Source organism: Chanodichthys erythropterus, chromosome 9 (assembly GCF_024489055.1).
Source record: "Chanodichthys erythropterus isolate Z2021 chromosome 9, ASM2448905v1, whole genome shotgun sequence".
In the NCBI taxonomy this organism is placed as follows: Eukaryota; Metazoa; Chordata; class Actinopteri; order Cypriniformes; family Xenocyprididae; genus Chanodichthys; species Chanodichthys erythropterus.
In genome coordinates this window covers 18,302,620-18,328,826 of record NC_090229.1, presented here as the reverse complement: position 1 = coordinate 18,328,826, position 26,207 = coordinate 18,302,620, and the positions used below count along the sequence as shown (strand labels likewise).

Here is a 26,207-nt window from a genome sequence, read left to right as displayed (position 1 = left end):
CCTGCTTTTATTCCTTTAGCATAAAACAGAGTATTTAATCTGGCTTGAATAACCAAACATCTCAAAATAGATCTTGGCTTTTTTCTTCTTACCTCTGGCATTTCAGGTGTATCTAACCAGTCTGAAAAGATGGTTTCAAGTGTGATGCCTCGACTGAAAGAGAAAAGTGATACACTCAGTAATTGTTGGAGGAGATCAAGGACATTGGCTTTGCTTTCATGTGCTTTAAAATCATGAAAATCTTTCAAATTAAAAGCAATCTTAACAAGAAGTCTATATGCAATGTGCGTGACGACCTGGGTTGCGAAAAGTTCAGAATTTAAGATTTGTCTCCCTTTCAATTCATGAGTATGGTATTTGAATTGAATTGACCACATGCCACAGGATGTTGGATTGGAATGACAGGGAAAGGAATGACTAAACTGCAATTCAACACAGTTTGCAACAAAACAAAAATAATTACACTTTTTAAATTAACACCAATTCTCACTATTAACTATTGCTTATTAATAGACTGTTTATTAGTACTTATAAAGCAGATATTAATGCCTTATTCTGCATTACCATATTCTACATCCCTTAATCCTACCCATTACCTAAACTTAACTACTAAATTACTAACTATTAATAAGCAGTAATTAAGTTTATTGAGGCAAAAATCGTATTTAATAGTTAATAGTGAGAATTGGATCCTAATCTAAAGTGTGACCGAAAGAATAATTAGATGTATTTTCCTTAACTATATTTAATACTAACAATAAAGTCATTAAATACACTTTAATTTTTTTCCATACAGTGCCACAAAATGTCCAGATGACTTTTTTCTACAAAACATCAAAATTTCAATCGATTAGTATATAAAATACTGAGTAAATGCATAGCATTCTTATATCTTTTGTAGATAATCTAATGTGTCTGGAAATGTCAAGTACTGTTATGTGCATGATAATAACATATTCATACATTCAGAGTAAAAATGAAGCTAATTTTTGCTATAAAGTATTATTATTAAAACTACACTTGCCATCGAATGAATTTATTAGAATTTTTATTCCATTTTAATGTCACTTCTTTAAATTCAAATTCCAATTCCAATCCTGTTTGCTACCTCAATTAAAATTCAACTGGAACTGAATTGCGATTTTCAATTTAACTATGAATGGTGCACAAGCCCTGTGACCATAAGGTACAGATTTGATTTTTGATTTTTTTTTTTCATTTCCCCTCAAAGTATTTTTTCTCTGGCTGTAATTGAAGCCATTCACCACTTACTCCAAATCAATCTTGTTAATGTGCAAGAGCGCAGACACACGCATGCACACACACACAAACACAAAGCACATATAATCAACTAAATGGACTGTCTCAGACAGGAACAGTGTGTCTCCAACACTTGTGGCCTTCGACACAACAGTTGAGCACATTTAGGTGATGACAAAAGAAGAGAATGGAAATTTCCATCTCAGCATCGAAGAGGGAAAAGCCCTCAGTGTCAGAGCAAATCACTAAACTTACCAGACTGTGATTACTAAATAACAGTGCTGTCATGCCAAGGCATGTTGTCGCAGAGTAAAAGTGAAGCTCATTCTACAAGCAAATACTCAAATGCATGCTCAGATTGATTTAATGAAGCATGAATGCTAATTAAAAGAACCTGTGAAGTACTCTTAGTAGTGCATGTAACACTGTTCTGGTCATAATACAGTACATGTCCAATTAATAACTTCTAACTTAAAATGGAAAGCATTCTGCATACCATTGATTACCCCTTTAAAAATTCATAACAATAATAGTGCTTGGCAAGTTTCTGGCAAAATACCATGAATTCATATTACTACGGTGAAATCATTACACATAAATATTCGATCTTCTTAAACCTTTCAAGAAGATTTTGTCTCTTTGTTTCATGTATTATTTTGATGACAGCTAACGCAGTGTTAATACAGCAATGAAGTAAAAATAACTGTAGTAACTGCTGTATTTTGGAGGAAATTAAAGGTCATTTTTGTAATGATCTTCTCACAAATAAACCCTTATGAAAACTGTTCATAGTATAGTAAACATAGATCATTTATGATAAACAAAGATAGTTACTCATTCATATGGTCAGATCAATATGAAGTGACTATAAGTACCACTGCCACAGCTGAAATAAGAATGAAACATATTGATTAAAAATAATATAGTTACTATACTATATAGTATATTATAGTAGTGTAATTATAGTAAAATCATAGAAAATTTCTGAAGGAAACCAAAAGCGCATTCTGAACTAGCACTATAAACACACTGCCCATGCAAAAGTTGCTTCCATGAAGGTTTTGTGGGTGGTTACCAGCATGTTGCTATGTTTGTGTTTGGTTGCTAGGGTGTTTTAAGTGGTTGCTAGGTGGTTGTTTACTGGCCTGACTGAAATGAGCCCACTCACTCCAAGCCTATACCATATAATAGTAGATACAGTACATATGGCTCAGGTGACTCTCTTAATGTACTGTATGTCTAAGGAATTCATAGTCCATTTTTTAGTTTGACAAGGGAATTTTGTATGTTAATTTGCTAAGAAAATGAATAGAAACTAAAAAAGGGGACAAGTAAAGCACAGATATCCAAACTGAATCAGGCAAACATTAACAGAAGCTATCGTGGACTTCCTCAACTGGGAGGTGGTGTAGGAGGAACGCTTTGCCATGGAAGCATTGATTTGTCTTTGATCTGGCACAAGGAGGCCCATCTGTGATTGTTTCACCACATCAATCTGCTGTTCCAGCGTTGTGCCGCCATGAATGTTTACACTTCTGAGCAGCAGACACAAATATTGAACGCCCTTACCTTTCAGTTTAATGTAATTTAATCAATCATCAGCCAGTGGCTAGGCCTTAATGAGCAAATAGAGACTACATGAAACTGAAAGAGCGACGGATGAAACAGGAGAGGATAGACGAAGAGAGATGAAGAAATGAAGATTGTAAGTGCTTTATTTAAAAAGTTAAATATTATAATAAATATTTACTAAGTTAAATTGTAATTTAATTACTTATTTAATAAAATGGTTTTATTTATTGATTTTTAATAAGAGCATTATATTATTGTTTGACTAATATTAACATTAACAAGACACAGCTCAATTTACACAGCAAGGCCTAATGCACAAATCTGATATTCTGACACATATCCAATTTTTTGTCTCGCCTATTGAAATTCATGACATAATTGACTATATTAATAACTCACCAAGATATGCATTCTGTTTTCTGCTAGCATAGCAGTGAATATGCACAGTTCACAATCATGAAGCAGCTATAGGACTCAATAGCAGTTTGGATTCTGCACTTCTATCATTCACATTGAAAAAGACCCTATCAGACCTACTCTAGACTTCCCACTGGCCAAAAAGCACAAAAATATTATGAAGGGCAAGTAGCCTCTTCATATTTCTTCTATATAATACGTTTTTGGGCAGTTTTAGTGACAACATTATGTCAACATGTAAATGATGAAACAGTGAAAAAGGAAAATAAATATTTGATGATACAATGGATGAGTTTGGGCAAGAAAACCAGTGGAAAAACCATTTGAGGTAGAGCTGGAAAAGAAAGATTCCTGCAGGGTCTGGTTTAGCTAAATACCTCCAACTCTACAGTGAAAGTTCCCCACACTAATAATAATGGCAGAGCAGCTTAGGAGTTCATTGAGTATGTGTTTTGGACAGCCATTGTTGACACCATTTAATCATACCTGTTAATTTCTGGAAATGTGTCCAGGAGCATCTGCAGGAAATCCTACAAGAGACAGACTACAGTATAAATAAAAAGCAGTGTGTAAATATCAAAGCTTTAAGCAGAGCATAAAATGTTTAAAAATACTGAAATTTCTTAATTTATTTCTCCACTAGCCTCCTACCAAGGAACAAAATGAACTTTTTGTCACACCTGCCAATCGAGTGCAACAGTCGACCTCCGGAAGTAAAAAAAATCCCATTAATTTTCTCCGCAGGGGAATTGATTTTTAACAATAACTTAAACCCTTAAAGACTGACCTATTTCACTGTGAGAAACTTACTGTGATAAGCTCTCGACTTAAATATAGGTATATAATATGCATTTTTTTGCAGTGAAAATAAAATATATTGTGTATATATACATATTCAACATCTTTTAATCAAGTTTTATATTCAGTTCCATTGTCTTTCGCAGTGCTTTATAGGATTGTAGTTCTTTAACAACAATCTTTTGTAGTTTTTTGCTTTAAATAATAGTTAGTTTGTAATGTTTTGATTCACCTCATAGTTGATTGGTTGGTTCATGGCTTATAACTTTTTAAATGAAGACTTAGGAAAAAAATTAAAGGGAAAAATATTTCTGGAACCAAGGCCGCTGAAAAAGTTGGTTGCCACTGTTGCACTCTGTGGCAAGCAAATTGAGAAAAATTACTGGCCACAGAAAAGTATTTTTTATTATTTGTATTAAAAACATATAATTTTTGTGACTTATGAGTTAGTTAGCTTTTTGTGTCTTTCTATGAAACGAAACCTGCAACAAAAAATATGTAGATGATTTTTGATATTTGTTTATCATATTTTCATCATGGTGGCTTATTATGAGGAATACTCCATAAGTGTTGCCACACTGAGTTCTGGAGGGAAAAAAAAAAAAAAAAAAACCTTTATATATCATTGACAAGCTTCGGCTACACTTCATTTTGATGGTCCCCTCAGACATTTTGTTGACTATAAGTAACATTGCAACTACATGTAAACTAACTCTCATTAGAGTAGGGGTTAGGGTTGGGGTTTGTAGAATAAGTAGCCATGTAGTTGCTAAGATATTTATAGTCAATAGTATGTCTGTTGGGGTACCATCAAAATAAAGTGTAAGCAGATATTAAGCAGACAGTCTACTAATACTCTAATGTGAGTTAGTTCACATGTAGGTGCAATGTTACTTATAGTCAACAAAATGTCTGAGTGGACCATCAAAATAAAGTGTTACCCAAGCTTCCAATGACAAATTGTCCACTACAAGTTTACAGAAGAACGCATGCTGTTTCAAGACATTGCCAGGTTTTGCATCCAGGTATTTTTATCCAACTTTTGAAATATGACAGGAAAATGTATACACTCACGTGAGGTGGGTAAATTTTGTAATCATGAGAAGATATATTCACATAAAATACAATGTAAACACTTTATTAGCTAGATTAAAACAGCTTCACCTCAACGAGTCATGTCACTGACTAATTCACCTAGAGAGCAAATAATCTGATTTATTCCATGTTTATTTTGCAGGTCCTAATAAAGTTACTAGTCAAAGATCTATTAACTCTTTTCTATATTTTCCAAAGGCAATTTTAACTCTTATTTGGTGAGTATTAATTTTGAATCCTGAATGCAGCTATGTGTCAAATCAAGTCAACAATTACACATTTAAGGGAATCGGTGCATTCTTTCACTGATACAAGCTAATGGAATGACAGTGAGATTGAAACACAATTGAAACACGGACAAAATATGCACATGCCGTCCAAAAGCCATACATTTGCATTCAGGCTAAATGAATAGATAGCTCCCATGAAGGACACACTCACCTGAGAGAGAATGAGCTGCCCGTGGAATTTTCCCACAAACACTTTGAAGAAGAGCAGAAATTTTTCTTCGCCAACCTGATCAGCCAGAAACTTCAAGAGGAAGTAGCCCTGAGAAAGAGAGAGAGAGAGAGAGCAACTCTATACAACCTGAAGCTTCATGTCCCAGAGGAGTCTGTGCTTTGAGCTATCAGACATACCTTCAGATAGTGCACCTGCATGAAGGGTTTTTCTGGGTTGAGGGCATGTTTCACTACTGATGCACCAGACTCACTCACTTCCCCTGTGTTCTCTTTATTGGGCCTGTGAACAAATACATATGCAAACACACAACACCACATGAGTCAGACTGTGGTCTGATAAGGCAAAGTGCTGCATCGACAGCACTCTGGATAGGAATATACTTACATCAGCATACATTAAAACCTCCTAACAGTTTACTAAGTGTATTAACAATTGCATTTGTAAAACCATTTCGTCCCTGATAGCTTCTCTTTCTATAGAACCATAGATTACAGTAATGCTGCGTTTTATGGCTCTTCGTTACATAAGTGCACATTAAGATTACTGTATGATTCAAGTCACAAGACATAGGTGAATTTTTTTACAGTAAAGACGCATTGAATATATATTACGCAATATAACTTGAGCAGGAAGCATGCTTTTACTTCTTTTACTACCTTATTAGTTTTTACATAACAGTTCAATAAATAAGCTAATATTGAGTAAATTAGATTTTTGACACGTTTTTTGTGCATTTTTGCTCAGTCAATGAAAATAGTTCCAAACCAAGCCAAAGTCGAATTAATGTTGCATGTTTTTTTAAGGAATGGGATGAATTAATGATTCAATGACTCACTTATAAGAACTTGGCTGCATCCGATATGCGTACTTTCCTACTATATAGAAGGCGAAAACTGTCTGTGAAAATAGTACTGTATGTCCAAATTTATAAAATAGTATAGGTGAAAAGCACCCGGATAACCTAATACTTCTGGCGAATTTCTGCAAAGTGTGCATCCACAGGACTCTTTACTATCCCATGAGTCCATAGGAGAAAATTGTGAATAGCAGTGAAGCAATGCAACTGACGATGGCAATGACACTGTGACGAATGTAGTATGTCTAGGTTACATACTCGCATTCATATTATATAGAACAAACTTTTTAGTAGTCTCAAAGTAAGTATTTGTTAAAAACAAGTACCTACTCAGAGAGTATGCTATTTCGGACACAGCCCAGGTTTAGTTCCAGAATGAATCAGTGTTTTGAACAATTTGGTTGAATGAATGATTCATTGACTTCATAAGGACAGTTACTTGTCGCCACTAGTCACTAATTCCCCACCACTAACGCACAGTAAAGCCTGTCTGTAACACGCAAACACAGACAATCAAATCCGAGAACCAATTAATCATAACATGATTAACACCTGGCAAATTTAGATGTTAGATATTTAAAGGTCTTCAGGACACTCACTGACATTTTCAGCATCACACAGACTGCATTCTTACAACTCAGACCGATAGATTGTTTCCTTCCTATAACCAAAGGTACTGTAGATTGCAAGAGACAAACAGAGCTTTGAGTGCTGGCCATCTCTGCATGTAATGACGACCTCAGTTAAAAAACTATTGATCTTCTTCAGGAGATTAACTGGTCTTGCCAATAAAAGGCTCTTGTAAAGATTTGGTCGATACTCAGGCGCCGCTAACACAGACAACAGCAATTTTTTTTTTTACTTTTTTCTTGCAGACAAATGGGCGTGTAGCTATGCAGTGTTTTTCTAGCCATCATAACCTGCTTTTGTTTGTTTCTTTGTGTCAGATTTGATCCTGATAAACTGCAGTATGATTGATCATGCTCTAATGCCTTATCTCTGTGAACGTGTGCCCCCAGTGCAGGTCTACGCTGTTAAATTCCACAAAGAAATAAAGCAAGATCTGGGAAGAGGGATAGATGCTTTCCCATATTTGGAGATCTAGCCTATGGAGATGGAAAAAAAAACTGTTTTCCACTAACAGTTTTAAACAGCAAAGCTAATTTCAGAAAACCTGTAACAGAACTAGATCTTTACATTTCCTGAAGAAAATAACAGTGGTGATTGCCTGTGCAAAATTACCCACTATGATGCCAGAGTGTTGCTATGTGTTCTGAATTTTATGGTTGCACCTTCCATATTTCTATGATATTCTGATCCCTCAGGTCCCTCCTCCAACCGACTGTACAAGATTTAACCCGTGCGATTTTATTAACCACCACTCCAAATGATTTATGTAATAAATATAATAATTAAATTAATATAATAATTAGATTATAATTAATTTACCCATTTTTATTGTCTGCAATCAAAATAATTCATTAAATTCGTTAACAATTAATAAGTCTGAAAATTATTATTATTACTACTATTAACACGCTGCTAATTTACATAAAACATCAACAATCTGTGAGTACATATCAACCTGCTGCTTCAGATCCTCTACAGGATCTAGTTACAGGTCTAAAGGAGTCAAAATGGCTTCAGCTACCTTCTTGCTGTATTTGGGACACTCACTTGTGCTTGTACATTATTGATGCTTACATTTGGTTCCCCTCCAAAAATAAAGAGCAATGTCTCCCTCCCTTCCTTTCTCTCTCTCACTGTATGGGAGGGAGTGATAAGGGTGAGCTCCTTTAAAAGGCATGTATTATTCCTCCTGGTCACACAGGCTTTTACATGTGTGTTTGTGCCCAATGAAAAGGGTGACAGGTATTTATCAAACACAATAGGCAGCCTCTTCCTTTCCAGACGGATGCATAGATGGATGAACAAATAAACAGAGATTCTCGAGTGTCAAAATCAATGAGAATGACTGGCACCTCCCCTATGTCCACTCTTTTTGGCTGATGTCTTTTTCACAGTTGAAGAAATCTTTTTGTGTCAGTACAACTACAACTATGGTGAAACAAGGTATAGTTGTAAAACATGACAGAGAATAATGCTAGCACAGTTTATAGTCTAAAGCAGAAACAGCTATTGAGCTGCACGATTTATTGCACTTTTTACACAAATTATATAGAAATTGCGCTTAAACACTATTCTTAGTGCGATTATGAAATCGCAAAGGCTGACATTATTTTTTTTATTCACAGCTTGTCAATAAATTATGACTCCAAATGCTAATCCATCTGAAAGCACTGCGAGTTTGAGTCGCTTATAATGTACATTTGAAAAAGCAACACGCGTCAAATCTTTCCAGACATGAGAAGCATTTATTAACATCTTGTCCAACAAAAGACAACATTTAATAACATGTTTTTCAAACTCACTTCATAATAACAGTTGAGCGTCCTTCTGTGAGATGATGTGGCTTTTTATACAGAAAAAGGCAGTCATGTGTGTATTAGTCATGTTTAATCAATCAAAGCTTTTCAATCTTCTGTTTATTTAGCTACAGCAATAGTATGATGCCCATAGGGATTTCCTGGAATGACACATGTTTTCTACTTCTGCGACAGGGCATATTAGGAGTTTCTACACAAGAGCCCCCTTTGGCTTTCAGATGGAGAAGCATTTACTACTGATCACAGAGCCGTACAGCTCTGACAAGCTGCGCATAAAATAATTGCAGCCTTTGCCAAATTTGCCAATATACGTGCGATAAATCGCAATATATCGTGCAGCCCTATCGGCTATAAGTTTTAATTTTGACATTCGTTTCTTGGTAATCTATGTAAGGACAGCAACCATTAAAGGTGCCCTAGAATTAAATATTGAATTTATATTGGCATAGTTGAATAACAAGAGTTCAGTACATGGAAAAGACATACACTGATTTTCAAACTCCATTGTTTCCTCCTTCTTATATAAATCTCATTTTTTTAAAAGACCTCTGAAAAACAGGCGAATCTCAACATAGCACCGACTGTTACGTAACAGTACGCCCCCAATATTTGCATATGCCAGCCCATGATCGAGGCATTACACAAGGGCAGAACGTCTGGATCTGTGCACAGCTGAATCATCAGACTAGGTAAGCAAGCAAGAGCAATAGCGAAAAATGGCAGATGAAGCAATAATAACTGACATGATCCATGATAACATGAGATTTTTAGTGATATTTGTGAATTGTCTTTCTAAATGTTTTGTTAGCATGTTGCTAATGTACTGTTAAATGTGGTTAAAGTTACCATCGTTCTCCAACAGTGTAGCATTAGCTGTTAGCCATGGAGCATAGCCTCAAACTCATTCAGAATCAATGTAAACAACATAACAGTATACAATACTCACATAATCTGTCGCATGCATGCAGCATGCATGACGAACATCTTGTAAAGATCCATTTTGAGGGTTATATTAGCTGTGTAAACTGTTTTTATGCTGTTCAAGGCAAGCGCCAGCTCCGGGGCGGGGGAGCGGGAGATTTAAAGGGGCCGCAACCTATATATCGGTGCATAGTTAATGATGCCCCAAAATAGGCAGGTAAAAAATGAATTTAAAAAAATCTATGGGGTATTTTGAGCTGAAACTTCACAGACACATTCAGGGGACACCTTAGACCTATATTACATCTTTTAAAAAGAAGTTCTAGGGCACCTTTAAAGTTATTCAATGACAAAGAATCCAGAACTGCTTCTCTTGTACACTTATATTTGGCGTTGTTTGATAAACACTATAGTGAATACAAAAATTTTAATGGTTGTTTGAAAACGTAAATACTGTCACTGGAAGCGCCACCTACTGTCAGAAAATGAATTTACATTTTCATTCAGCCCATCTGCTGTTTTTTTCCACATTGGTCTGAACAGACAAATCGCATGCTGAACATTTTTATTATTGTGAACAGGCCTTTATGCCAAAAACATATTTCACACAAGTGCTGAAACGCAGCTGACACATGGCAGTAATAGGACAGACATTTTGAACAGACAAGTGAGAGTGAGAATGAGAAAGAGAACATTAATGCTTTTAACTGAAAAATTACATGCTGAACATTTTTGTTGGTGTGAACAAGCCTTTAGGCCAGAAACAATACTGAAACGCAGCCAGGAGCGATTGGACAGTTCACATACTTGCTTACGGTTATGAATTGTGTTCTGCCACATTTTGCAGTGCAACTATGTGCAAAGCTGACCTTGCGTGGCTGGAAGCTAATAACTGAAAGCAAGTACACCCACTGTCCAAGCATTCACGGCTGCTTACATACTTTTTATGAGCATGTTTCCGGTCTTACATTTGCATTTATGTACTTGGCAGTTACTTTTATCCAGAGTGATTTACACTGCATTCAAGGTATACGATTGATCTGTTCTTGTATTTCCTGAGAATTGAACACGTGACCCTGGCATTGCAAGTGCCATACTCAATCTTTGAAAATGCCCTAGACTTGAATGATGTTGCATTACTTACCGAATAGTTTACATGACATTTCTATGTTTTATTCACAAGACAGGCATTTTTCCAGACTGTCTGAACATTTTATCCCTGAGATTATAGTGGGTGTGGGCCCCTCAAAGCGGAGGAAGGGCCAGACACATGCTGTCAGGTGGATCCTCAAAACCTGCTGGTATTGTGACAGCTGAATTCCTGGCAAACTCTATCGCTCTATCACACACACACACACACACTCATTTTCTCATTCTTAAATGTTTAGCCAGGGTAATCTACTCCAACCACAAACCTACATCAAACCTTGTTATACTGCGTTCTTCATATGAGAATATTACATTACATCTCATATGACATGCTCGAAAATATTCTGTGCAGATGAAATGTCAAAACTATTTTAAGCTCTCATTAAAATCAATCTTGAGCGTACCTGGATATTTGATTGCGCAAATATGGTATTTCACCATGTTTCCAACAGAACATTAGTTACACATATGTCACAGCTTATTACCATGAACTTTATAGGTCTAACAATACAAAAAATTAACATGAGACTAAAAATAGGAAAAAAAACAAACAAATTAACTGAACCAATGATTGGTCATAAATAGGTATTAGTCATATTACCATGTGACAGATTAATTGTGGCATCAACAAAAATGAAAATCACTTATATATACAGTCAAACCAAAATTTATTCAGACACCTTGAACATTTAATTCTTTATTACAGTTTATTCACTATAGTTGGTAATAAAATATGACAAGATCTCAGAGTTAAAATGTGTCAGAAAAAATTAATCTTAGCAAAACATGGTCAGGTCAAAGTGTCTGAATGATTTTTGGTCCCACATTTTTATCAATTTTACTGGTAGTCCACTGTGTGAAGAATTTTTGGGTATAATATGTCACAGTTTACTTTAAGGTTAAAGGCCAAGGGCTGCACGATTAACTGAAATTAAACCAAAATCGCAATTTGGCTTAGTCAAAGTAATCGCAAAGGCTGTGATTTTTAATTAAATAAGTGTTTTTATAGCATGTTTCATGGTGAAGTGCAGCACTGTGATCAGAGCAGATCGATTGGATTGCAACACACACCAAACATCTTTCCAAACTTGTAATAAGAAGCATTTACAAACCTGTTACTCCAAACTCACTCCATAATGTCAGTCTAGTGTTTGAAATAACTTCCTTTTGTGATCTGATGTGGCTTCATATCACAGAATGAGGCAGAAATTATATTATTTTATAGTATTCTAGACAGTGATAAAGGCCATGTCAATTAGCATAGCATTATAAATATACTTTATTCATACGAAAATACCCTAGATACAGTATCTAGAAGAACACAGATATACACAGACCATATATTGTCCCACTCATATTTTTATTGTCTTCATGTTTCATCAGTCAATATGTTTCTATCTGTGTTTTACTAAAAACTAAAGGGACTTTGGTTTTATTCTGCTGCTACAGCGATAGCTGGGTGCCTTTGTTCATATAAGGGATTTCCATAAGTTTTATTACTTCTATGAGTCTCATTTGTGGACTTTATGCGCAAGGGCCCATCCAGCTATGAGTATGAATGAAACCGACATTACATAAGTGTACTCAATAATGCTCACATCACCCTATTTTGGGTAAAAATAGGAAAAAAATATTACTTCTCTTACTGGAAGTAAACATATGTGAACCCACTGGTTTTTCTCCAGTGCAGAGAAGTGTACAGGAGCTTTATTCTGTCAGTGGATGCATAAGATTTCCTGACAAAAAAATAAAAAAATACTGACACAGATTTTTTGACTTAGACCTTTCTAATGATTTATAAATAATGTTATTATTACAATGGCAATATTCCTTTTATTTAGTAATAATAATAATTAGTAATTCTGATACATAAAAACAACATTTTTGGCCAAATTGTACAGCCCTACAAACAAGCCCAGCAAACCTGGTGTTCTTTATAATTTTCCAAGGGAACACTCCCATAATCACTATGCAGTTGCCTTTATGCCATTTCCTCAGCTAGTTGAGCAAGTTAGATGATGACAGGAAAATGAAACTGTATTTTCAAGTGCGCAAACATAACAGATGGATGTTGTTTGGATTGTGATTAGTGATACTGGGCTATATAAACATAACTGACAATGTTCAGCAAGAGGTGCAGTCCCCCATTTTTGCCAAAGAAAGAAAATGTTTGTCTGAAAACATTTCTTAAGGTTGGATTTTGGAACATTACTTACTGACTTCAAACTTTTGAATGGTAGTGTATACAGTATAATAAATACAAACATGTGAATTAAGTAACAAAAGATGCATGATTGAAATTATGTCAGTAAATGCAATCTGTTGTAATCAGACTTAATTACAAAAGACTACTTTAAGACTACTTTGTAACTGAGAAATGTATTAGTTCCAAAACTGCTTTTAAATGTGAACTTGTTTTATTGTGGTCTGTTGTATGTGAGAGAGAGACATGGCCAATCATACCTGAGGACCTGAAGCTCTTCTTCAGAGTTCTGTAACTCATCACTCAGTCTCCTCCAGCGCAGCAGAGCTTTTAACTGTCTCTGCTCCTCAGCCTCTCCACAATCCAACTGAGAGAGACAGAAATAGAGAACAAAAGAAAGCAAACTAAGTGAGTCTAAACACAAATGAAGGAAACTAAAGAACCAAAAAGCACACTTGTGCACATCATGCTGTGGAGAAAGTTTCATTTTAAAGGTGAAGTGTGTCATTTCTGCACCACTAGTGTCATCAAATGGAACTAACGTTTGTTTTCAGGGAACAGGTTCTCTCAAATACTCCCCCATCAGCCATTGGTCAGAAAAACAGATAGCCCTGCCCCTAACTCAACAGCATTGGTTAAGCCAGCGTGTCTGTTGTCGGGCTGTTCAGGATGCTCTAACAAATGAGCAATGTTTTGATAGCACCAGAGAGCCGCGGCGTTTATAGTCTTCAGGGAAATCAATCTATGAATGACCAACTGATAGCAGTCTCTGCATATTAAACTGGGATAAGAGAAAGTCATTGAAAACATCAATAAATTACACACTTCAGCTTTAAATGCTGCTTGTTGAAAGACGTATTGGAAACATTCCATTAGCACAACAATAGTTTTCAATTCAAAAGCCGTAAACGCATATTATAAATACATTTTGAATGAAGTGAAGTGCTGTGTTGATGCGGCGCACAATCACACTCCACAAGCTTGAGTTTGTGACTCATTATTAGCTATCTCAGTCATTACAGGAAGTGAAGTCTTCCAGTTAATGCAGAAAATTCAATTTAATTTTAAACTCATTTTTCACTCTGACTAGTCAGCATGTGCTCTAATAGGTGTGTAATGAATTTTGGTAAACATGCGGCATTTAAGATTCTTTTTTTGTGCTTTTTGAAGAGAGAAAGGGGGAAAAAATGGATGAGAAATAAGACCCAAGACTCAATCTTAGATTGGCCACCAGGGCTGGACATTAACACCCGCCAACCCGCCAAATGCGGGTAGATTTCAGCTGTGGCGGGTAAGACAGCCACTCCCACCAGCCACTTTGGCGGGTTGAATATAATTTCAGCCTACAGCCAAATGAAAAATAACCAAGATCGTCGTATCACAAAATTACAATTCAGTCACAATTCTTTATCGATTAACTTGCGGTTAGTGAAGGCGGGATAGGCGGAATCGCGCTGAATGACACAACAGAAGCGCTCGCGTGCGCGCTCTCTCTGTCGCGCGCGATCAGTTCTCCTTGCGCCTGAATACACGCACACAGATGTCAAAATGCATTGTGTGGAGTATCTCGCGTGAATACAGTGGGCTATGGCTTACGGCTAAGTGGGTAAAAACTGGATATGTGTCAGTATATGACGTCCATGCATTCAGCAGCCCCCAAATAAATACCTGTCTGTCATTAATGTTAATCAAACATCAAACATTTTTAAATAAATGTTTACATGTATGCTAAATAAACATATGTATCTGAAAATATATATATATATTTTAAATTACTATTTGTAATTTGCTTCTTTGTTCTTTTTATATAGCCTAACAAAAATAACTATACATACCTGATATATACAATGTATAGTCTTGATTTGGGTGGTTAATCTGCATTTGTAAGTTTGAAAGGGTTTTAAATCTTGTAAATCAAGTAAAATGACTCAAAATCAAGTAATTTAAGCATGCCAAAGTCAACTTTAATAATATATAATGTAATTTCCCAACAGCAAAATTGTGGCCAGTGAAAATGCTGAGTGGCTAGTAAATTTGGAAAACCACTAGCTACATTGGCTGGTGAGCAAAAAAGTTAATGTCAAGCCCTGTTGGCCACATATATACGGTCAAAGATTCAAAACTTCATTGTGATACCTTCTGAACGTGGCTCCAGAACACATCCTCTAAATATGTGGCAAAACCCTCACTGATCCATTCTTCCGTCCAATCCCGTGCTCCGATGGCCAGGCCGAACCAGGAATGGGCAATTTCGTGGCACAATCTTGCCCCACAGAGGTTCCTCTCACCCGTTAGCACGCTTTGAGACAGGAACACGATATGTGGACTAGAAAACAAGAGAAATCACAGCCCGTTGATTTATTTTAGCATTTAAAAGGGAAAGACACTTAAAAAACAGACTAGGATTAGACGCCATGGTTGTACTGTATTTGGTCAAATCATTGGTTATAATTTTACTGCGGGTGCTGAGAGCTCAGAGTTCTGACTTCAGCACTGATCTAGTTAAAACATGTTATAAAACTCAGCCACCCTGAAAGAACATCAAAGTGTGGGATTTTCTCTGCCTTAGACATACTGTCGTTAAGGAGGTGGAGCTCTCAGCCAAAATGAGGCCTGTTCGCTGCCAGTGGATTTTAGAATAGCCACCCGTGCCGCACCCTTCACCAAACAATTCGGGTGCATTTGCTAATAGCAGCAAATTACAAGACGTATAACCGTCATCAGATGTTACTGGGAAAAGTTCCACTGTGAAATGTGCTGAACGACAACAGTGTAAGCTGGAAAAAATGTCCACTGTAAGATAAGGCTCTTTCAATTGTGTAAGAAAAAAACACAACCTCAGACACATAAAACCAAATGAAATATAGTACTGTTTGCCTCCTCACCCGAAATTACCTTGAGTGACCTTTTCAACCAGATAGCCTTGTGTTTCATACAGCAAATGGGCTGTTATCAAGACCATGTTCCAAACAAAGTTCCTACGAGTCAGGAAAAACAAACCCGTTTCTTTTGTGTCCTAAGGCTTTGGCTTGGCCACATAATGGTTTTCAAATGTGACACATACTGTCGTAGATAGCCGCAAGCATTTTTTTGCCCCTCACAAAATGAGCCTGATAAAATAATCTGAGAGTTTTATGAATGCCTTTTTACCTTTTCAGCCAGACACTCACCTTGCCTGGGTCTGGAAAGAGTTTTTTCTTCCCCACTCTTGCTTTCTTTACACAATGACCACAGCGACAAGCAGGAAATCAATAAAAAAGGTTGGCCTTGACTCTTGAGTTGAAGGTGGCAGGCATGCCTTTCATTCACACTGTTATGGTTCCCTGAAGTCATCGATATGTTATTTTAGCAGGATTCTGTGTGTCCAAAGAGTTTTCTCTAAAGCAGAGCTAAGGGACTTTGAAAAAAGCCCAGTTTCTGGATATAGATGACAGAAAATGCCCAAAGCGGTTAAAGAGAAGTGGTAAACAACAGAAGCTTGTTCTTTAAAGGTGAACACTGTTCAAATGCCAGAAAAAGGGATTTCTTTAGTAGATACAGAACCTCCCTTTCACATGTGGAGCACTAGAGTCTGTTTACTGACCGTATGATGCATAATTCTCACAAAACGGGAAAGTAGTTCACCAATATAGAAAGCTGTAACTTGATTGGTTAACATTACACAACTTCCAGGAGCAAGGGGAACACTTTTATTTATTTATTTAGTTAGTTTTAAATCAGTCTGGATACTAAATCGTGCTGACACAATATCAGGTAGACACAGCAACTTATTAAATAATCACTGGATTTGCCTAAAATCGACTAGCAGACAGGATAGCCAGGAGACAGACAGACATATAGAAAGAATGACAGACAGACAGATTGACAAAGCAAACATCACACAGACATTTCAATAAAATGACAGATAGAACTAAAGATAGACAGACAGACGGATAAGACAGATGGACAGAAGGATAGATAGAATGACAGATAGACAGAACGACAGACAGACGGATATAAAGACAGACAAAAGGATAGATAGAATGACAGATAGACAGAACGACAGACAGACGGATAAGACAGATGAACAGAAGGATAGATAGAATGACAGATAGACAGAACGACAGACAGACGGATATAAAGACAGATAGAAGGACAGATAGACAGAAAGACAGACAGACAGATATAAAGACAGACAGACAGAAGGATAGACAGAACGACAGACAGATGGATAAAAAGAGTCAGAAGGATAGATGGAACGACAGACAGATAGAAAAAAAGCAGACAGACAGATGGATAAAAAGTGAGACAGAAGGATAGACAGAACGACAGATAGACAGAACAACAGATAAAAAGAGACAGACAGACAAACAGACAGATGGATGGATAAAAGACAGAAAGACAGAAGGGTAGACAGAATGACAGACAGGGATAAAAAAAGACAGACAGACAGACAGAAGGATAGGCAGAACGACAGACATATGGATAAAAAGAGACAGAAGGATAGACAGAATGACAGACAGATAGATAAAAAGCAGACAGATGGACGGACAGACAGGCAGACAGACAGTCAGATGGATAAAAAGTCAGACAGAAGGATAGACAGACACGACAGATAGACAGAACAACAGATAGACAGAACGACAGATAGACAGAACGACAGAGATGGGTAAAAAGACAGACAGACAGATGGATAAAAAGACAGACAGACAGAAGGGTAGACAGAATGACAGACAGAGGGATAAAAAGCAGACAGACAGATGGACAGACAGACAGACAGAACGAAAGACAGATAAAAAGCAGACGGACAGACAGACAGACAGATAAAAAGTCAGACAGAGAGAAGGATAGACAGAACGACAGAGATGGATAAAAAGACAGACAGACAGACAGACAGACAGATAGACAGACAGAGAGAAGGATAGACAGAACGACAGAGATGGATAAAAAGACAGACAGATAGATAGATAGATAGATAGATAGATAGATAGATAGATAGATAGATAGATAGATAGATAGATAGATAGATAGATAGATAGATAGATAGATAGATAGATAGATAGATAGATAGATAGATAGATAGATAGATAGATAGATAGATAGATACTCTTTTAATGATGCCACACAAGCAATCACATGTAAGTCAATAAACCAAAAATTCTGGGAAGATACCCGTCCTAAACGATTGATGAATCATGTCCTTTCATCTAAGAACAGGATATCACCACCTGCCCTGTAATTACCAGAGGAAACACTGAAAGTGGAATGTAATGGTTCAGATTTCAAACATGGCAAAATCATCGTCATATTCTCAAAATGGAATGTCGGAGTTACGGAGGAGGAAAACTTTGTGGGAACAAATTATTCCCCATGTACAATACGCCTCATCATGTTTATTTGTACCCTGCCTTATTACATTTTCTTTTTCCTGTAGAAATATCTAAACATACAAAATAAGATCAACTTACTTGAGAATCAAAATTGCCTAAAGGCACATTTAAAGATAAATGAAGTTTGTCATCATTTACTCACCCTCATGTCATTCCAAACCTGTATGACTTTTTTTCTTCTGTGAAACAAAAAAACAATATTGGACTCCACTGACTGACTTTCATTGTATTGTGCATTGAATTGACCCCAAAAAAAAACAAACAAAAAAAAAAAAAACAGAAGAAAAGAATAAGAAAATTCCACAGAAGATATTCATATTATTAAGATAAGATATTGACTTTAAGAAGTAAAGAAACAATTTTTAGTAAGGTAAAGTAAGAAGTAAAGACGTAACAATTTTAAAGATGTAACAAAAATATTTAAAATACACTTTCTTCAAGCTATATTCTCTGAAAGCAAGTCTTTTAAAATTTTAAACATTTTTACTTGTTTAGTTGAAGGGGAATCCATCTGACCTAAGATGAGTCTAATCTTTCCACTGACCTTACGAAAGACAAAACCAGAGGGCCAAAAGCTGTCATACATGGAAATGAGATAACGTAACCAATGACTACTGCACGTGTTTCAACAGCTGTACTAGCTATTGTTTGTCTATACAGTACTTAGGAGCTATTTTGCAGTGTTGCTGAAGCAAGATCTCTTAACTGCCCCATATCCTTCCTTTTGTGAACTGGAGGAAGGCCTCCAAGAACTATAAGCAGAAGTGGTAATGCCTGCAACATCATTTTAACTTTGACCCCTATTGTTTTTAACAACAAATAATGCACACCCATTAACCTACTCAAGCTACGGTGTTACACAACTAGGCATGTGATCATATAGTGGGCTTCAACAGCTACCAACGGGATGAAGGTCCAAACTGCAGTTTCAATGCAGCTTCAAAGGAATCTACACAATCCCAGGTGAAGAATAAGGATCTTATCTAGCATTTTCTTAAAAAAAAAAAAAAAAAAAAAAAAAGATATACTTTTTAACCACAAATGTTCATCTTTCACTAGCTCTGTGATGTGCATGCATTACGTAATCAAGTTGGAAAAGTCACGCTTGACATACAGTATGTGGAAGTAACACAGTAGGGTGAAAAACTAGGTGAAAATTTCTCATTTTCTAAATTTGTCCGACATCATTGTTTTACCTTTTTTTTGTAAAGGCTGTTTGACTTTGCTTTTGCACGTTCACTTTGTAAACACGTGCTTGGTACTTCAACCTGCATCAAGCGTGACTTTTCCAACATTATGATTGTATCGTACAGCTAGTGCAAGATGAGCATTTGTGGTTAAAAAGTATATACATTTTATTTATTTACTTTTTTTAGAAAATGAAGATTGTTTCGCTAGACAAGACCCTTATTCCTCAGCTGGGATCGTGTAGAGTCCGTTGAAGCTGCATTGAAATTGGAATTTGGACCTTCAATCCATTAGTAGCTGTTGAAGTCCACTATATGGAAAAAAATCCTAGAATGTTTTCCTCAAAAACCTTAATTTATTTTCGACTGGAATTTGGACCTTCAATCCATTGGTAGCTGTTGAAGTCCACTATATGGAAAAAAAATCCTAGAATGTTTTCCTCAAAAACCTTAATTTATTTTCAACGTTATTTACGAAAGAAAGACATGAACATCTTTTATGACATGGGGGTGAGCAAACTATCAGGAAATGTTAATTCTGAAGTGAAGTAATCATTTAAGCACTTCAAAAAGTTCAATTTCAGTCATACTAATGTAAGAATTTCATGTAAACAAACACTTTAGTCTAAAAAATTACGCATCTGGTTTTTGTGAAATCAGACTAAATGATAACAAAATGACACTTTGTCCAGTAGAGTACACTGTAAAAAAAAAAAAAATTTATAAAACAAAGATAATTGGCATGCGTTTCCTTCAAAATTTCACATCTACTTTACTGTTACTTGATGTTTCTTTGTAGTTATTTATAAGAATTACTAGCAATGAGTGACAATTGTATGTATAAATACATGTTGACTGAACTAAAATTGGCATTGGAATTGAACGTGAATTTAATACTTCAATGCAATATGTCCTGTATACTTAGGAGAGCAAAACCCACTGTTGCTCAATTATAACTGCACATGTAAACATACTTTCTGACATAAAACTAACATTGGTATTCAATGTTCTTCAGACTTCGAAAAGCCGAAAAGGTAAGAACACTTTTGAACAACTGTACATCATACAGTGACAGAAAAGCCCTAAAGGGCACCAGCCTCCAACAAATGGGTAGTTCTGCCCCTGAACTCAGATCATTAACCACTAGGCAATGACCAGCTGCCAATGAGAAGTGTATAAGCTAGTGCCATTTCAGACATTCAGAGCCATCTTTATCATCACCCCCCGTCTCCTCAAAGTGGCTCCATATTGTGCTGCCTGCGCTCAATCTTTCTCTTTTCTCTTATTTAATTTCCCACTCTCCTCAGTCTGATTGCATGAGCTTATTTTAGATGGAAAACCCTGGTAGAACCTCACAGAACAAACCTGATCTACCACAGTTCCTTTTCTTCCTGGCTTTCAGTCTTTGATGGGTGGTATTCCTGTCTAGACTATAGATTAAGTTGTGGAGCTGCAAAATGAGGTGTGATTCTCTCTGTAGGCCCTGTGGGGCTCCTTTTGCATGCCAGACCTTTTTAGGACAGATCACATGTGTCAAACATGAAAATCCTAGGAATAAATACCCACACACAGAGGCCGCTGCAGTGGCGAGACTATCAGGATTTGTGGCATACGCTCCGTGAAGCAAACACAGACTGCTGCAGATCACCACAACAATGCAATCCACATGTAGACGTTCTACCTACCATACGAGTGGGAAATCTGGAAAATAGACCCTCGCTCGCATCGCTGCCGATGTTTATCGCCGAGTGCCTCATGGCACCATTTCAACTTGATTGCTCCACATTAACGTTACAGAGGATTGCTGAAGAGTGTGCGTAAAGTGAGCCGGAGGCGCTCATCAGCGCCAGAAAGACCATCCGGACTGAGAAGCAGCAGCAGATGTTTATGCAAAGCTTACAGTGTGCAAAGCCCCATTATGCGAGCTTCCTTCCAACGTTCAAAGCTATCTTATGAGTGAAGTCATTGGTTGAGAATGCAGATTTCTGGCACGTGTGGAATGCAGGACACTGAAAAAAAAAAAACATGAAATCAAACTTGACCCCGTTTACTTTCTTAATAAAAAATAATCTTGAAAATATAACTAAAAACACTGAAACAACTTTCCTTTTCAACTGATTTCATCGATCCCTCTTATTTGTATCCTCTGATCCACCCACTCTAAATTTTGTTCTCGTTTAAAATCTTGTTTCACCCAGAAATGTCACACACACACACACATATTTGTATATGTGGTTTACCCTGTAACTCTCACAGAAGTAAGGGTTTTTATACTGTACAAACTGTATATTCTATCCCCCTACACTACCCCTATAGTCTGCATTTTTTGAATTAAAAAAAAACATTGTTTAGTATGTTTTTTTAAAGGGGTGGTTCATTATGATTTCACTTTTTTTAACTTTAGTTAGTGTGTAATGTTGCTGTTAGAGCACAAACAACATCTGCAAAGTTACAATGCTCAAAGTTCAAAGCAATGGGATATCATTTCTTTTAAAGAATTCACCGTTAAATGACTACAACAAACGGCTGGTAGGGACTACAACTAGCTTCTTCCCGGGTTGGTGACATCACTAACCCTAAAATTTACATAAACCCTGTCCCCAAGAACACGCAACAAATAGGTGAGGCCATGTTATCGCCATACAGTACTTAACACAAATGCAATGGCATGTAATAAAAGCAAGATGCCAACATAAGTTATAACCGTAATTAAACTAAAGTATAACTGTTCTATCTTCATGCAGCATATATTCTCTGGCTCTGTAGGCATCTTACAACAGTTCCCACACAAGCGATTTATATATTATCATGACAGAATATGCTAATGACTTCAAGATATCCCACATCAGCTACATAAGTTAGCAACTAACCATTCAGAAACGTCCTCTTGCATTCTACATGTTGTCACTTCTTCTTGAGTCTCTTCATCACTGTCCGACTTTGGTTTAAACATAAAAGGCTAAATGGTTTCTGACATTTTCAGTGAGTCTTCATGAGGTAATTGGCGCTGCTAACACTATGTGCTAACATGAGCTCTTGAAACCCCGCCCTCTGATTGGGAGCGGCATATCATTTGCATTTAAAGGGACACACACAAAAACGGAGCGTTTTTGCTCACCCTCAAAAAGTGACAAATTTTTTTTAGAGCTAAAACTTCACATACACACTCTGGGGACATTATTTTACATCTTGTAAAAATGCATTATACCACCCCTTTAAGCCATTTGGTTTACGAGGACACAGGAAGTGTTTATGTTGTAATACCCATGTCATTATACACATTTGTGTCCTCATAAACCATGTATACAAGATCACACACACACACACATAAAAACAATCAATTCCTTATGGATGAAATTATGGCAAAACTCTCAACCTACAATTTTTTCTCATTGAATATTCTATTTCACTCAGAAATGCATCAGATTACACAACTAAAACCCTGCAAACCAGGGTTATTATAGTTAACTAAAACAAAAACCATAAAAAAAAAAACATTTATGTTACTTGAAATAAAATAAATGTTAACTAAAATCCTTTTAAAAGTTAATGTGAATGATTTTTGCAGTAAAAAAACAACACAATCCTTCAGTAGACGTGCTAAAAGAAATCCCTCTTTTTGTCAGGAATTTATTTAGACCCTTTCACAAAGAAAATGTGATGTGAAAAAGCTAAACAAATCATCAACGAATGATCTATTCACACCAACAGCAAAACAATTGTTTTTCAGGTTGAAAATAATGCAAATTCCCACCAGTACAACAGATGGTGCAACAAGAACGCACATTTCAACTGCTCTGCCATTTGGCTATCAGAAGCACTGAATGCATGTTCAACACAAAAAAAAAAAAAAAAAAAAAATAGACATTCAACTAATGCAAAGTTGTTTTTGACTTAATCAACAATGGTCAACAGCAAAAAAAAAACAAACTAGTAAATAAAGTAAGATTAAATACATAAAGTGTATTTGTATTATTTAATGCAATATATCAATGAATTAAATAATACAAATATATTTTAGTGTTTTCTCAAATGTGTACAGTGTCTACATAAAAATAAGCCTATATTATAACTTTAGCTGGTTAACCACAGTGTCAAAATGTCTTGTTTATGAGTGCTTTTGCGTATCTCCCTTCAGCTTTTATCCTGACTCCACTGGTAGGATGATCGGCTCGAATCTAGCAATAACACCCTCTTCTAGTCTGCAACAGACTTCTAAAGATTCTTTGTGCTTAGATTTGTTATATTTGTGTCTGGTCGGAGGTCTGGGGGAAGAAAGGCAGCTTTCTTGGCTCGGGGAATCAGATTAAACGCAATGGCAGGCGCTATTACGGTGTCATCAAGTGATTCAGTATACACATAGCAGGGACATCTGCCCAGTCTTTGAATGGGCTCATCCATTCTAGATTTTTGTGTGGTAGATGCTCCTCCAGGGATGCTGGGTAATGGCTCCCCACCTCACACTTTGCTCTAGTTTACCAGCCTCTACTGCCACTCCTACTGCCTTAAATCAGCCCCAGGGCCAAATAAACTCTCTCTGTGCCATACAGATTTGATTCATTTAGACGCACGTTCTGTCCCACACAGCAATATCCATTTGTTTTCTTATATAGCTCTCCATTTACAGTGGTGAATATGTGTCTGAAACTGGAGCGAGAGGCTCCATCCACACCAACGAAGACAGTTTTTTGGAATCATCCCGTCAATGAAGACGTGGCGGGTAAACAGGGGTATGACTCAGGCTGGACTTCCAGAAAGTATGAGACCAATAAAGCAAGGAAGCAAGGGCCCCTGATAACAACGCAGGAATTTAGTACTAATAACAACCTGCTTTTTAAATCGGATGCTGCTTATTTATATTTTAAAAAAAGACGAATAGATTTGCGGCACTTGTGGATCCCGGCAGTGAGATCAGGAAAGTGAAAAAGCACCTAATGAATTCAAAACAGCCTAATAAAGACAAAAATCTAGAACATTATCCAGAATCTTTAAACATGCTTCCCTGTCCACCAGGTGCAGGCATGCTCTGAATTCTTTTGCTCACAGTGGCTTTTTTGCACACACAGCCAAAGGAGGGACAGAAAACCCTCTCATATGGACTCTCGGCAGAGAAAAACATCTCATCCTTGACAATTTGATTAACAGCCATCTTTCGTGCCAAAGTCCCCCTGGTCTGAAAGATGTTCTCTGTCACACACTTCTTAGGTTACTCAGCAATCAGAGAGGAGTGAAACAAGAAAGTAAAGTGAGAGAGAGAGAGAGAGAGAGAGAGAGGGAGCGAAAAGAAAGAGTGAGAGAAAGGGCTATTTAAGTGGTGTTATCTCAGCCTTCCGAGCTCCTTGGCTAGTCCAGCACATTCCAAAAGCTTCACATCCGTCGTCCACATTATGCTCCGAGTCCGCACCCATGGGACTCCACTTTCCTTTCCCCATATGGTCATTTTAAGGCTAAAGGAAGAGCACGTCAGCAAAGAAATGAGTTTGATATTAGATATTACAATGAGTTAAATATTACCTGTAACTACTAAAAAACCTATAACACCTCAAGAATACCATACAAACCTGAGCCAGAGTCTCCAATTACAAACTGAAGTAATGCTGAAAAGTGGCACTACATCATTGTTTGGGACATTCATTTGTGGCCCAATCAGAATATCTAATCAGACCTTCCCTCTCTGTAGGAAAAACATAATATTTGAATAGGCTCAAACCAATTTTGACATCCAAAGGCAGAGGCAGCCTGATTATAATGAGAGCATTTCATGCAGCCACAAACTCGCCGATATTAAAATGTGAGCCTACATTTAAATAATGTTTTTGCTTTTTCATTACCCTTGGTCCACATAATGCCTGTTTTATTCAGAAGTCCAATAATTTATTTCATGGTGTTGTAATCTAACATACTCTGGTGAGTCAGAACATAAGAAGGATGATTAATTCGCCCTTAAACATTTTGAATCCCATATCTGCCATATGTGGGTGGTGCATATTTCTAAAACTGGTAAAAATTGTATATTGTTAATCTTTGGAGAATTTACATAATCATAACTACACTGAATCCCAAAATCACTTTAAAGTCCTAAATCACTTCGTCCTACTCTGCATACTAAATGTACCGAAAAGCAACTTCTGATTTCCCTTGAATATCCCTACCTTCAGCAGCTCTTGAACAGCAAACATAGCACCTCTGGGAAACAGACCCAAATTTCCTTTTTTATTCCTTCTGTGCAATTGCTGACTACCTGTTCAGGTGGCGAAATGTGAAGAGTAGGTCGCCCCTAGGCTGAAGGTCTCCAACTCTCAGGGCAGAACATACCACCTGCTCTTTCCTCCAACAAAGAGTCAATCTGAAGAGCATTTTTGCCCCCAAAACTTCTCAAATCCAGATGGAGCACATAATTCATATACAGTAGGATGACAGATGTGTGATGATTTTTTACTTTTTTAAGATTACTTCAGGTTCAATACAAGC

The 26,207-nt window shown here is 36.7% G+C and overlaps 1 protein-coding gene across 4 annotated transcripts in view; it reads right to left on the bottom strand.

The window, feature by feature from the left end:
• Positions 1 to 26,207, bottom strand: part of aopep (aminopeptidase O (putative)) — a 93,590-nt gene that overhangs the window by 55,917 nt on the left and 11,466 nt on the right. For 3 of the 4 annotated variants that reach the window (XM_067394893.1, XM_067394894.1, XM_067394892.1), the window contains exons 6-11: positions 15,317 to 15,506; positions 13,441 to 13,547; positions 5,781 to 5,883; positions 5,584 to 5,691; positions 3,736 to 3,779; positions 93 to 153 (exon numbers count right to left, since the gene is read on the bottom strand). In XM_067394893.1, coding sequence (XP_067250994.1) covers positions 93 to 153; positions 3,736 to 3,779; positions 5,584 to 5,691; positions 5,781 to 5,883; positions 13,441 to 13,547; positions 15,317 to 15,506 — 613 coding nt within the window. Of the gene's footprint in view, positions 1 to 92; positions 154 to 3,735; positions 3,794 to 5,583; positions 5,692 to 5,780; positions 5,884 to 13,440; positions 13,548 to 15,316; positions 15,507 to 26,207 lie in introns of all 4 variants that reach the window. The other variant, XR_010895986.1, reaches the window with a different exon arrangement.